Source organism: Phalacrocorax aristotelis, chromosome 18 (assembly GCF_949628215.1).
Source record: "Phalacrocorax aristotelis chromosome 18, bGulAri2.1, whole genome shotgun sequence".
Lineage (NCBI taxonomy): Eukaryota > Metazoa > Chordata > Aves > Suliformes > Phalacrocoracidae > Phalacrocorax > Phalacrocorax aristotelis.
Genome location: NC_134293.1, coordinates 13025462 through 13038479, shown reverse-complemented (window position 1 = coordinate 13038479; position 13018 = coordinate 13025462). Strand labels below are relative to the sequence as shown.

At 49.4% G+C, this 13018-nt stretch overlaps 1 protein-coding gene across 2 annotated transcripts; it reads right to left on the bottom strand.

The window, feature by feature from the left end:
- Positions 1 to 485: 485 nt before the first annotated feature.
- Positions 486 to 11849, bottom strand: MKS1 (MKS transition zone complex subunit 1). 2 transcript variants are annotated; one of them, XM_075112770.1, is made up of 18 exons: positions 11734 to 11849; positions 11546 to 11658; positions 10806 to 10918; positions 10397 to 10552; positions 9866 to 9963; positions 9540 to 9668; positions 9111 to 9215; positions 8567 to 8675; positions 7610 to 7666; positions 6670 to 6712; positions 6080 to 6142; positions 5227 to 5297; positions 4316 to 4385; positions 3155 to 3262; positions 2481 to 2614; positions 1788 to 1870; positions 1608 to 1705; positions 486 to 1113 (listed from the first exon to the last, which is right to left on the bottom strand). In XM_075112770.1, the coding sequence occupies exons 1-18, from the start codon at positions 11811 to 11813 to the stop codon at positions 1007 to 1009; spliced, it is 1737 nt and encodes a 578-aa protein (XP_074968871.1). In that variant the 5' UTR covers positions 11814 to 11849; the 3' UTR covers positions 486 to 1006. The 2 variants fall into 2 exon arrangements, with proteins under 2 accessions (XP_074968871.1, XP_074968872.1); XM_075112771.1 differs by having other exon boundaries at positions 10806 to 10873.
- Positions 11850 to 13018: the final 1169 nt, after the last annotated feature.

The window sequence follows — 13018 nt, the reverse complement described above, 5'->3', positions numbered from 1 at the left end:
GCTCCTGTGAACTCAAGACAGGAACAAAACCGGGAGGGGAGGTGGGGGTGGTACAGAGAGTCTGAAAAAAGAACAGCAGAAACTGAGTGAAAACTGGGTACACACATGCTTCCCCAGGAAGTAATGCAGTGTCCTGCAGAGATAGAACAATGAACAATAGCTCAGCTGAGCAGCTTGAACAGTTCAAAGTTCAGCTGCTGTGCAAACATTGTAATCTGCTCTCGTTGTCTGCAAACTGTCCAGCCCCAGCCAAAGTTCTGCTATGAACTAAGCGGAATGCGTGTTTTTAGTTGTGTTCTTGAACAAAGAACACTCCTGCTCATCACTGCAGAGCCAGAAACGTTAGGGCACATAAAAGGAAATACGGAGCGAAACCCTTTTCTCCAGTTCTCAGTCTGTCAAACGTCATTCCCATGCTTCGATTTCATGTATCACAGGTGGCAAAAAGCTCTCCCTCTAGGAATGAATCAATCTTAAGGCACAGATGGATAGATGTGTTTTACTGTTGACTGACCTATAGCTACAAATGCTGACACCAATTATCAGCACTTCAAGAAGTTATCTACTCATTTCATTAAATGTCAAACAGCATTCATGCCTTGTCCTTCAACATCACCCTCTTCTTTAAGAAGAAAACGAAATTTACCAAGTCATGTAGATGTGAAATATTTCTAATAATTTACTGTTCAATTCCTGAAAAGCTGTTCAAGAGTTCACATGTCCCATGTCTGTATTTTAGTCCACTTGGCAGAAATGTGTACAATTGGCTGTATTGTTAGGGCCTGGTAACAAAATGCCTTGAAAAAATGGGGGTCCTTCCACAGGTACCTGTGGAAATGCAAAGATTCTGGGTCTGAATGTGTTACAGACTCCTTCTGCCACCCAGGGAAAACAAAAAAGGAAGGGCTTCAAAAGCCTCCAGGCACCAGCACCATGACTCCTCTTGAACAATGGGAGCTTGTGCCCGAGAGAAGATGCTGAGCGCTCCCAGGCAGCGGAGGTGGAATCATGACTCCTGTGACTGGTGCACAGTGGCAGCAGAGGTGTTGATGAGGTCTTGAGGAAGGCTCTCGCGCGCTTCCTGCATCCGGCGCCGTGCTCTCTGGAAAGCCTCTACAACACAGCAAATGACAGTATGCCAGAGTGCATCAGACAGCCTCAGGGAATGGGAGGGATGAGCCTGTCCAGTGAACATCATCTCTCCTGGAGCAGGAATCTCACTTCCTATTATTAAGTTCCACCAACAAAGCACCTAGTCCTTGCTGCTCTCTTCACTTATTTCTAGCACTGTCTTTGCTCTGTGCATAACGGAACCGGAGACAGCCTGTGCATCAGCGCCACAAGCTATGCTCAGCGCCAGGCAAGACTCGGCAGCCCAGCCTAGGCTTTGCCTTCAGAGTGGTTATCCCTCTGCCTGCTGAGAGCTGACACCTCCTTAAGTTTCCAGCTCAGATGAGAACATTTAACCTCTGCTATGGACTCAGATTGCTCATGGGGTTGCAATTAACGCATGGTAATGGATTCTCCTGAAATATCCTTCCAACTCTGTAAAAAGGGGGAAAAGTGAGCCAAAGGCTCACCTGGGAGAATGACACCGAAAGCCCTACCCAAAACATTGTAGACGGAGCTCTGCTGGCTGAAGCTTCCAAGCCGGTCCAGTACACTCTGCATGCGCTGCCTCAGGGCACTGGTTTCCAGAAAGGCTCTGCACAGAAGTACAGCAGGAGGTCAGGGCTGCCAAAACACAGCACACAAGATGGAGCTCGTACTCACTTTGCTGCACTTACTTAGACTGCTGCAGGCAGTAAAGCCGGAAGGTGACGCTCCCTGTTGTCTCTGTGCGAAAACCAAAACGGCTCAGGCGCTCTCCCTGCAAAGATGGCACAAGTTAGAGTAGCCACAGCCCGTAACCTGCTGCAGCAGGCTGACCCCAGTGAAAACGACCAGGAGAATGCACTCCTGTGGGCACAGAGTCTCTCCCTTCCCTGCTGCACACAGAAAGTGAGGTCAGAAAGAAGGGCAGATGGTTCCAGGCTCTGCTGAGGGCAGGACCTAAACACTAGCAAGCTGATCGTGCAGTGCTGGAAGAAGGTTTCAGAAACTGCATGGGGGCTCGTTCCCACACAAAGGCCACACGTAAGATGTTATTAAGATCAACTTGCTCATTACACCAGCAAGCACCTCTGCAGCTTTCGTAAGAGCGGGATATTTCTGTCTGCCTCACATTCATCGGCTTCCTGCTCTGCACCTGAAACAGGTGATACAGCCCAGATTCCTTACTAAAACACAGAAAGAAGTCTACAGCTGGTAACAAATGCTGACGTGACAGACACTCTCCAGACAGACATTTCTTTCGTCAGAGGGACAGGACCACCAGCTTACCCTTGTTCAAATCTGGTCAGGGCTGTCCACAGACGTCTGAAGACAAGAGCATAATCTACCATCGCCCAGCAAGAGCAACGCCCTGCAGATGAGCCCACCTTGAAGGTTGATGGTGTCCTGACGTAGGTTATGTCCTCCAGCTCAGGAGATCCACCAATGAAAAATCTCCTCAGCTCAGCGACGGTCCCCAGCTCCACAGGGCGCCAGGTGGGGATGGTGAGCATGTGGAGACCTGACCCAGGACAACAGGACAGCTTAGCAGCTACAACCAACAATCTATTCAGAGTCACACAGGACAGCATGGTAGATAGACACCTGCTGACCCAAACCACAGTGGGCTGGAAATGAAAACACTGCACCGTATCTCTATCACATTTTCCCAATGAGTAAGCCCCATACAGTCACACAGCCAGCGTTAAAAGTACCCCCTACCCATGAGGAGCATCTCCTTACCACACATGGATGTCAAAACAGTTGTGACCCTCAGATTACTTGTGGGACGGAGAGGGCTACCGCTATTGTAAAGACAGATATGCAGCGTCACCCCAGCACTTTATCACACAAGATTTTGTGACAGAATCACTGAAGGAGCAAGGGCCGCAACACATGATGCATCTCAACAGCAAGGCAGAATGGTGCAGAATGCATCAAATTCTTCCTCCCTTCAGTATGCAAAGGCAAAGCCTCCCCCAGACCAGCTGAATCCATTCGCAAGAGAACCACTCAACTCATTCTCCCAGACAATTAACATAATGCCCCAAGTATGTTTTACCTGGAGATGCTGGCAGCACCAAAGAACCATATCCTTCAACACGATACCTCTGCCAGAAATCCAGGGACAGGACCTCAAAGTAAAGGACAGGCCACTGTGGGAGACTGACTGCAAGTAAGAGGAGCAGATCGCAGCTTTGTGAGGGAGACTATCACAGAAAAAAAATGCTAAATAAGCACCTCCACTAGTAGGAAGTCCTTTCTGTATTTCTTCTACAATGACTAACCTACACATATGGGTGATTATTTCCCCTGTAAAAGCTGAGCCCTCAGATTTGAGTATGAAAACAGAATTATTGATGTTAAAGGTCTGGGAAAATTCTTTGTTTTGAGAGCAAGTCCAAACTGATTCATCAATTATCTTTCAGCAAACAAGACAATCTTTTGTGAATGACCTGATGCCAAACAGGAGAACCTGTTTTTATCTCTGACCTTTCCCACCATCATTGGGGTATTATTAACTTGGATCCTCCTAGAGGTCTCCAAGCATTTCTTTCTTCCATGGTGAAACAAACTCATCGTGTTTATTCTAGGCTGAAAATTCATTAGTCTTGGTTGACTACTCAAATCCAATGCATACAATGAATTCAAGAGGCAAAGCTGTCTCTAGCAATTGCAATCCAAGAAGCAACGGGGCTGATGAAGAAGCAGCACTAGCGTAGTGAAGCAACAGGAACAGACAGCAGAGAAGCCCAGCTTAAGTTAAGAGCTGGAAGTTTCAAAGTGACATAAATTATACAAAGATTATACAGGTCACTGAGCGTGTCTACAAATATAAGACTCTGCACAGAATTTTAGTTGTGTACAAAAAAGCTGCTGCCGAGTCCCAGGGCTCAATGCAGTACACAGGGGATGGCAACACAGACCAGCATGCCATGCGTTCTGAGGCAAACAGGCTAAGATACAGTTTTGCAACTGGATAAAGCTGATTACAGCCTGGAAGCAGGACAACATCAGTGAATCCATAGAAATGCTAATGCATTGCTAGTACAGAGGCTGTGTGGTGACACGGTGAACATTTGCTGAAGCAGCACATTTCCCTTTGTTTAAATCCGTCCTTTCATCTTTTGGTGGGGGGCCAACAACATACCAGACAGCATGATGCCTACACTGCAATCAAAGATTTCAGAATTTCACATTTCAGAGCAACAAGGAAACACACCTTCTGATTCATCTCCTTGGGTGAAAAACATCTCCAAAGTGAAGGGGTAGCAGAAGTATGCCACGTTATCCTAGAAAAGGAACAGGACAGAGATCAGATCCTGGACAAGAGAATTCATCACTAGAATTGCAGGGGGCACAGAGAGCAGGGAGAAAATAACTAATGGTAGAAAAGAGATAATGATGCCCAAACAAGCTCAATCACATCACACTAACAAAGACCTGACTGCATGATGGACCTGCATATGCTCCCAAGTGCTGCGCTGATGGAACAGGCTGTTAAAAGTAATGAAAAAGGGGAAAGAGTAGCACGCCCCAAATGACAATTCAGCTAGCTGCATAACTACTACACTGCCACAATCTTTACAGGAGCCAAGCAAAATACCTCAAACAATGGTACTACTGAAATGTTGTATGATAATTACTTTTGTAATATGCAAACTGTCTCACATAGAAGACATTAAAAAGTTGATAAAAACTCAGATTTTGTAAGAGAGGAACTGGAGACAGCAATGGAACCAACTTCCCAGATAAGAGCAGGCATTCATTTTGAGAAATCAATTTAGAGACTGTGCGTTCCTGCCCCAGGTAAGCCAGAACAACGCTTCCTTAACTCTGAGCATTTCAGAACACAAAAATCAAAGCTCCAAAGGCAATCAATCAGCCAGAAGGGAAAAAAAAGTTCCAGAAACTACTTTGAAGCAGTTTTATTTAGTCTAGTTTTATTTGGACACAGTGGCACCCTGAAAAATGGCAAGTATAGCTAGAACAAGGAGAATGCCAGACATGTTCTGCCCTTGGAAGGTGCTCTCAAGTCAGGACCTTTGCTGAACATATCTGTAGCTTGTTACACATGTTCCACTTCAGAGGATGCCTGTTCAAACTGCTCTGTAGGTCTGAAAGCACCCTTACCCAGCCCACTGTCTTGGTGGCACAGGTCTGTGTCACTCCTGATAGCTGCTGGAATGCAGGGCTCGACCACTCTGGGAGAAGAACATAAGCACAGTGGTGAATGCTTTAGGTGAGAGGGAGGACTCAAACCACAGCAGCTCAAAGGAGAATGTCAGTCCCAGCTGATTGGGATAACAACAGATAACATCACCCACCCTGAATTTCCCTAGATCTGTCCCACCCCATCTTGTTCCAGGCAACGGCTGCTCCTCAGAATGCCCTGAACTGTCAGTGAAAAGTACTAACTCCGTCTTAAGAGAATAGTAGGACCTTATCTAAATGTACTGAGGGGCAAAAGTGGTACCTCTTCAGACAAACACCAGAGGGGAGCCAGAGCCATAGCTTCAGGGGAACTAAACATGCAGCAGGATGTGCATGTTAGTCATTTATCAGTTATTTATCAGTCAAAATTCAATACGTTAGTGTCAGCACAGAACATGAGAACGTGACAGTAAGCACTGAAATCAAACAAGGTCACTGCTGAGATGGGGAAGACAGGAAGGCCACTCTCCACAGTACAAGGAATGAACTTGGGGTACGCTGCTGGACATTAGCACCACTGGCTGAGAAGCCAATGGACCTCTGTGGGCCAGCCTGATTTGGAAGAGACAAGAAGGGAAGATGCTAATTCCTCCCTGACATGAGTTTAGTTCAAACAACTGAGTTGTGCAATTTTAGCTCTGAAGACCTCTGACTAGATCCCAGCCCCAACACTAACTTTTACTGACTTTCAGCAGAGCACATCTGATGGACCAGCCAACACATGCTTCATTCCTTAAACTGCTGTGTTATGGCTGGAAATGTGAATACTTACGGTTAGGCAGCTCCAGGAAGAAGTGAACATAGAGGTTGTCATACTCATAGCCTTGAGCTGAAACTGAGAAGAGAGAATGAACTTCAGCTGCTCGATTCCACACAAACTCCTCCAGTACTCACTGCAGACTTTTGGGAGAGCCAGCACCATAACATCAGGGACAACCAGTTACCGCTGGAAGCTGGGAAAAGCCAGGGTTTTCAAAGTAACAGAATATGACCCTCAGAGAAGACTCCCCCTCTAAACTAGCCCTGTCCCCGTATCACTAACCAAATTAGGGAGGTCACACATTTAATTGCTTTCTTTGCTATAATCTCTATTAAATTCCCAATCTGCTCTCCTTTTTTCAGATCTGTATGTCTTCCTGGAACCACTACAGCATTTGTAGCCTCCAGTCTGTAAAAGCCTCTCAAGGGATTATTCTGCAAAAACAGGGGAGGAGAAGGAGGAAGTAAAGGATTCTAGGGAGAGAACCACTTACTCTGGACCGGCCTGCCTGTGATCCAAGAATCCTTGGACCCTCCATAGCCTCAGCCATCCCAGCAGACCCAGATTTGCCCCTATAGTTACTGTTTATAATAAGGACTCACTTATTTCTCCATTCACAAAAAGCCGCAGTGTGCCAGGAAGAGTCTGTAAGAATGAGCAGATAAACAAGATAAAGAGCCAAATGACCGATGTGAAACCTCATAGAGTCCCCCCCGAACAGGGTCTCACACAGACATTTCACTGAAGTTTGTACATTAATTATTCACTCTGCCGCCTGGTAGGAGACATGACTTCTCATACCACTTTCCAGAAGTGAACAGTCTCTGGAGAGAGGCTGGAGAGACTGAACTCCTAGACTGCAGGAGTTTACTATTCTGTAAATGGTCTCTTACAGACTTCAGGATGGATATAAAATGTAGTGAGAAGTCACTTGCAGAAATCATACTCCCGTTTCTCCTGTTAACGTTCCTGCACTTGCCCAAGGGGGAGGGTGTTGAGGGAAGCACAGGACAAGCTGAGACACTCTAGTGAAGTACAACAAAGTACAACAACTTTCACACTTCAGCAAACAAGATTTGGGCAAAAAAGATTGCAGTCTGGGTAATTCAGTAAAAAGGGAAACTGTGCATCAATTTGGGGTTGGGAGGGGATGCTTACTTGAACAAAGTGGCATATAGATGTGTTTGACATTCAAGAAGTTAACAGCAAGCACTATCCTGAAAGATAGAAACCCTCCTTTTTTCTTAAAAGTATTACAAAGGCCTTCATACAATGCATGCGGTCTCACAGAGACTGCAGCGTCCAGCATGCTCTCCTGCTGGTCTGACAGATGCAGGATGGATCTCTGCAGGCCCCATATCTGTTGCAACCTGTCCCTTTTGACCCAATTTTCTGTTGGAAGCCACAAGATAAAAGCTGCCAACACATCCCCAGAACGAAACAGCCTTTGGAGACTGAGAAAAATGGCAGCCATGCTAACCAGGTCAACAGCCTCCAAAGGCAGCAGGGCTCCAGGTCCTTGATGAGCGCCGCTGTACTCACCATCTCAAATTCTGAGCCTACGAGACCACTGAGGTATTCCTTGTGCCGACTGTACAGCTGAAAACACAGAACAAGCTGATTAGAAAAAGTGTCTTTTTGACTATACATGTTTTTACTTATTGCAAAAATTGTAACAGATATAACTTAAAACCAATTTAAATTGTTGGCAGGCTTAGCACACAGGGTTTTTTAATTATTATGGCAGATACAAAGCATGTAAGAATCGAACAGAACAAAGATGTATAACTGCTAATACCGCATAGAACTTCAGCTTCAGAAAAGACCTCATCAAAGGCCAATCTAAGGGAAAAAGAAGCTCTGATGAATCAGATCTTAAATGAGATGTTAAAAACACAGGCATAAACTATTCCAATTAAATCAACAGAGGGGAGATCAGTGTAGCAAAATCACGATTTCCTTATTGACCACAAAAAGAATAAGGAAACGTACAAATGAAAAACTAAAACATTAAGTACCTTTATAAACTGCTGCTGCCAAAAAGGCAATTCAGAAAGATCAAGATATAAAATGAGATCCAAATGTTCTGGGACATTACGGGTAACAAGAAATCATTCAATAAGTACACAGGCAGCAAGAGGAAGACCAAAGAAAGGGTCTGCCCACTGCTGAAGAGAAGGAAAACCACTGGCAGGTGACATTAGAAAGGCATGAATTCAGGTGGTTTCTTGCGTCAGTTCTCACTACATAGATCACTGCAGTCAGAGGCCAACAGAGCTAATCCTGGACAAGGCCTCTACCTAGACCAAGGAATAAAGCAGTCAGGGAGTATTTGTTTAAGTTCTCAGGTTGCTGGGCATGATGAGACTCACTGCCAGACATTCATTTTGTCAACTTTAGGTGCCTACAGCACTATCAATTACATCTACATGGGGGTCTGAGATCCCTCTGACAAATCAGGAGAACTAGTCAACATGATCAGTGGAGGCTGGTCCTTACGTCTCTGAACACACACTGCTCGCGTTCCTCCTCCTCTGGCTGCACTTGGACAGATGCATTCTCAATGGTGTATTTCCATACCTCTCGCTTCTCTCCATCCAGCTCGATCCTGCAGAGCCCCAAAACACATGGGCAGAACTCCCCCATTATGCAGGGAATAGGCATAGGCAGCAACAGCACCAACTGTGCCATCTGACACAGCAGTCTCCCCTCCACCAGGCCTGTGCAGTAACACAGGGGCACTAATGGCCCTCTCCTCACGCCCAAGTGCCTGCCAGCATCAGTGACTCAAAAAGGGAGACTTGCTTGTGTCCAGCATACACATAACCTGTATCCCCAGGGACTGGCACCAAAGTCCCACACATCACACATGCAGTGACACCAAGCGCAAGTACACAATAATCTTGCTTTAGAAATCTCTGGAATAAAACTAAAAATGTTCCTCAATTTAAGTGCTGATCCACTGCCTGAGGGGTGACTAGGGAGCACCCATTTCAGCCCTCTGTATCAGCCCTACGAGAGGTACCAGCCCTGTCCCACTCACCGGTAGGCTCCTTTGGTGCCAGTAAAGTCAGGCTTCACTGTGATCACCCCATTGCCGTCCACCTTGATTGTGCAAAGAACATGTTCATACTCCCTGTGTCCAAGCCTAATGGAAGACATCAAGAAACACAGCCTAAATAGAGCACATAGACACTCTCTTGCTCTGGAACAGCAGAGCCGGTAAAGGCACATAGGGGTACAGAAGGGAACAAACACACCCACACTTTCCTTCACTGGTTTAAGAAGCCTTTTGGAGAGATACACTCAGTTACCTCCCAGCTGAGGAAAGAGGCAGAAAGAAATAGTAGCCCAAGTTACTGAGCTCTTAGAATTCTCTCCCCTTAACTAATGGAAGAAACAGGAGATTTGAGTAAGGAGGGAAGATGGGTTTCCTTCTGGGAAATTAAGATCACTTCAGTATTTTACTCACTTCCCATAAGGTCCCAAGTCCCCCATGATGTACATGGTCTGGACAGGAGTGTTAATCACATGATTGTTCTTTATAAATTCTTCTGATGGTTCCCAGGTGATGATTTTTGACTTCAGAGAAGTTGCTTCTCTGTCAACAACAGAACAGCACAAGTCACAGCCCAGCACAGGCAGCACCAAACCCCCCACAAAGAGGAATCAAACTGCCAGGTTCCAAGTGTGACACAGCTCAAGCCACCAACTTCCATGGACCAGGCTGCTCCACAGCTGGGGCACCAGCACCAGGAAACCTGCATTAGCAAGCTCCGAGCCCCAATTTGCACTCACACTGGCCTACGGTCTTGTCTTCTCCTCCTCACATTGGCCATCCTTTCCGCCAGATACGACAGCACCTCATGATCTGAGTCAGTTACCTTCTGGCAATGCTGGAAGAGAGAAACAGAGGGAACTAGCTTAATTATAAAAGGACATCTTTCCCAAACACAGCTCCACTCTAGGAGGAGAGAACAGGTATGTACACACCTACATGCAAGGACAAACTGCTAAAAGACTGTAGATTTCATTAGCTTTTCTTGTGGCAAACTACAGCTAAACTCCACCCAACAAGTTCCCTACAGAGCAATGCTACAAAGCCAAGTCCCTCCAAGCTGCCCCTGACCATCGTTCTGGAACAGGGAGATCCCATCCCACATCTGGGGCACCAGGCAAAGCTGCTTTGCAGAAGCAGTATGTTCTCCTGCACACAGGGTATCTGGCTTGCTTCTGCATGGCCAAGAACTGAAAAACATTCTCTCTGCACAGGCCTGGTGGTTTTGACTGACAGCGGTCTATAGATTATGCATGACTACGAGCTGGTACCTCCTCTAGGTTGGTGAATCGGTCATGATCAGTATAGGTGAAGATGCGATAGTTCTTCCGACCTCCAGCCTTCTCCAGTTTCAGGATCTCCTCGTGGTACTGCCGGTCCAGGGGAGTCTGGCAGGCTGACTCATTTTGGTACAGATCCACCTCAAACTGAGAGCACCATGGGTAAAGCACAAAAGCTGCCTTTAACTGGCACGGTCAGAGCCACAACCACTTTCAGCTGAGATTTCCAAAGCAACCACAGAGAGAGGCAGGATCCTTTGGGAATCCCAGTAAATAAGTTGAGCTCCGGAGCGGCTCTGACAATGCTCAGGCATGCAGCGGCGAGGAGCACCCACCAATGCCCACCCAGAGGGGCTGGGGCACAGCAGCACACCCCAAAGCAGGAGACCTGCACACCCACCTGGCTGAAGAGCTTCTCCTGCCACCCCACCTCGGCCTCCTCTTCATCGTCTGGGGGACGCCAGGCACCTGCCGGAGAGGGCCTGGTCACTCCAACAGCGCTGCCCCCGCCACCTGTGGTATCCCAAAGAAAACAGAATTTTTTGAATTTTCCGCTAAACCATAACCATGAACCACACGAGCCTGGCCAAACAGAATTTGGCGGCCAGAGACAGGAACTGAGAGATAGAGAAGCGCTTGTTTTACGACTCCATCCTTGAGGAGAGCTGGTAGACAGATCAAAGCAAACATCCCGCCTCAGAGGACGCTGAAAAGGGGGTGATAAAGCATACAGTCAAGGAGAACAACTAATTGGGATGTTGATACAAACAAAACCAAAGTGTCCTTTAGGTGAACTATCCTCATTATTATACTAAAAATCACAGCCATAGGCCAGAAAATCCCCCTCTAAGCCCCGCACTCTCTGAGCGTGGTAAATTTCAAGCAAGCTGTACCTTTAAGGTGAAATGAGAAAGAAACTACCTAATTATTAGCCGGGGGTGTGAATACTGCTGTGACTGACACATTTAACTGACATTTGTAATGCCCTGGAGCGGCTCAGCGCGGGGTGCCAGCTGTGTGGTTACCCCCGGCGCCCATCCCTGCACCTCCGCGCTGAGTGTCGGCTGGCGTTTTGCAACCGGGAGAAGGAACCCGCTTTCGGGATAACGCCCGCCCGCCCCCGCCCGGCGCCCCACGTACCAGTCGCGGCGCGGTCGGCCAGGCCCAGGAGCTCGGGGCCGCGCGGGCCGGCGAGCAGCGGCGGGGCCTGCGGCAGGACGGGCCCGGCCGACGTGACCCGCTGGATGCGGACCCTGCGGGGAAGGAGGGAGGGTCAGGGAGGGTGAGGGAGGGTCAGGGCGGGCCGGGGGCCGGGGGCGGCCGCTCACCGGAGGCGCAGGTTGCGCACGGGGTCGCGGGAGCGGTACACGGCGCCGCCCGCCCCCGCGCTGCACAGCGGCTCCGCCATGGCCGGCGCCGCCTAGCCACGGAAGCGGGGCGGCGCGGGAGGCACCGCGCCCCCTGCGGCCGGAGGGCGCCGAGCCGAGGCGGGGTGGTGGGTGCCCTTTTGCCTCCGGTTCCCGCTGAGGCAGCTTCCACAGCGCGGAGCCCCCCGCCTCCGCGTGAGGAGGGTCCCCACGGCCTCCCGGAGGCGGGGGGGGTCTCCCACGTGCCTCCACATGAGGGCCCCTCTGGCCTCTGTCGGGGGGGTCCCCCCACACCCCACCCCGCGTGAGGGGGGGTCCCCCACATTCCCCGGCGTGGGCGTGAGGCCGCCCCAAGCAATGCCCGCCATCCCAACAGCGCCGTGGCAGCGCGGAGCGGAACGGGCGCGCCGCGGTGCCCCCACCGCCCTGCGCCGGGGGCTCCAGACCAAGGCGTGCGGGCAGCCGGCTGAGAACCTGCCCGTCTCTCGTTTATTCCCTACTCCCTTCCTGCTCTTTCCCGACATTTGACTGTTTGGCTGCCAGGGAAAGGACATCTTCACGAGCCCACCAGCCCCCTCCCACCAGGGCCTCTCTCCGGAGAGGCCGAGGGCCTGTCCCCCCGCGGGTGGGTCAGACCGGCAGACCCCGTCCCATTTTGCTGCCGGTCGCCCCCGGTGCCACCGGTTCTGCTGCATTCCCCAGCCCTTCCCTCCTGCGCCTCCCCCAGTGAGGGGTCTTCATTCCGGAGATCCACATACACCACATGATGCAACCTGTTTGCTCAAGGAGGTGCTGCTGGAGCCTGTATCCTTGCTAGTGCACCACCTCCTCAGCCAGAACTTTAGCTTCTCCGGTCCCTTCCCCGGAGCCAGCCCCGAGGTGGACTCTATCCACCCCAGCAACCTGGTCGCCCCGTGGTCATCTTTGGAGTCACTACCCACAAGGATGGTGTGCCTGATGGCTCCGCGACCCAGCTCTGCCAGCTGGGACCCCCCCTCCGAAGGGTCCCCCTGCACAGGGCCTCCTGCACCACTCCTGGGATGCTGGGCTGGGAATTGCTTCCCCCCTGCTAATCCGGGAATGTTTTGGTCAAGGCAAGTTTAAACACTGCAGGAGTGCATATTCACTTAAGTGCACTGCAGTGCTGACGTTACACTGGCACACTAAAAGCCTGACATACAAAACCTGGTAGAATTTATATCTTCCTCCCTCTCAGACTGTTAGCTGCAATGGAAAGTACTTGGAA

Excerpts from the sequence above, each read along its gene's own strand:
- MKS1 (XM_075112770.1), bottom strand. The coding sequence starts at position 11,813 with ATGGCGGAGCCGCTGTGCAGCGCGGGGGCGGGCGGCGCCGTGTACCGC. Across the intron at positions 10,553-10,805 it reads AGGAGAAGCTCTTCAGCCAG|TTTGAGGTGGATCTGTACCA; the intron begins GTGGGTGTGCAG and ends TGGTGCTCTCAG. Across the intron at positions 3,263-4,315 it reads CCAAGGAGATGAATCAGAAG|TCAGTCTCCCACAGTGGCCT; the intron begins GTGTGTTTCCTT and ends TCTTACTTGCAG.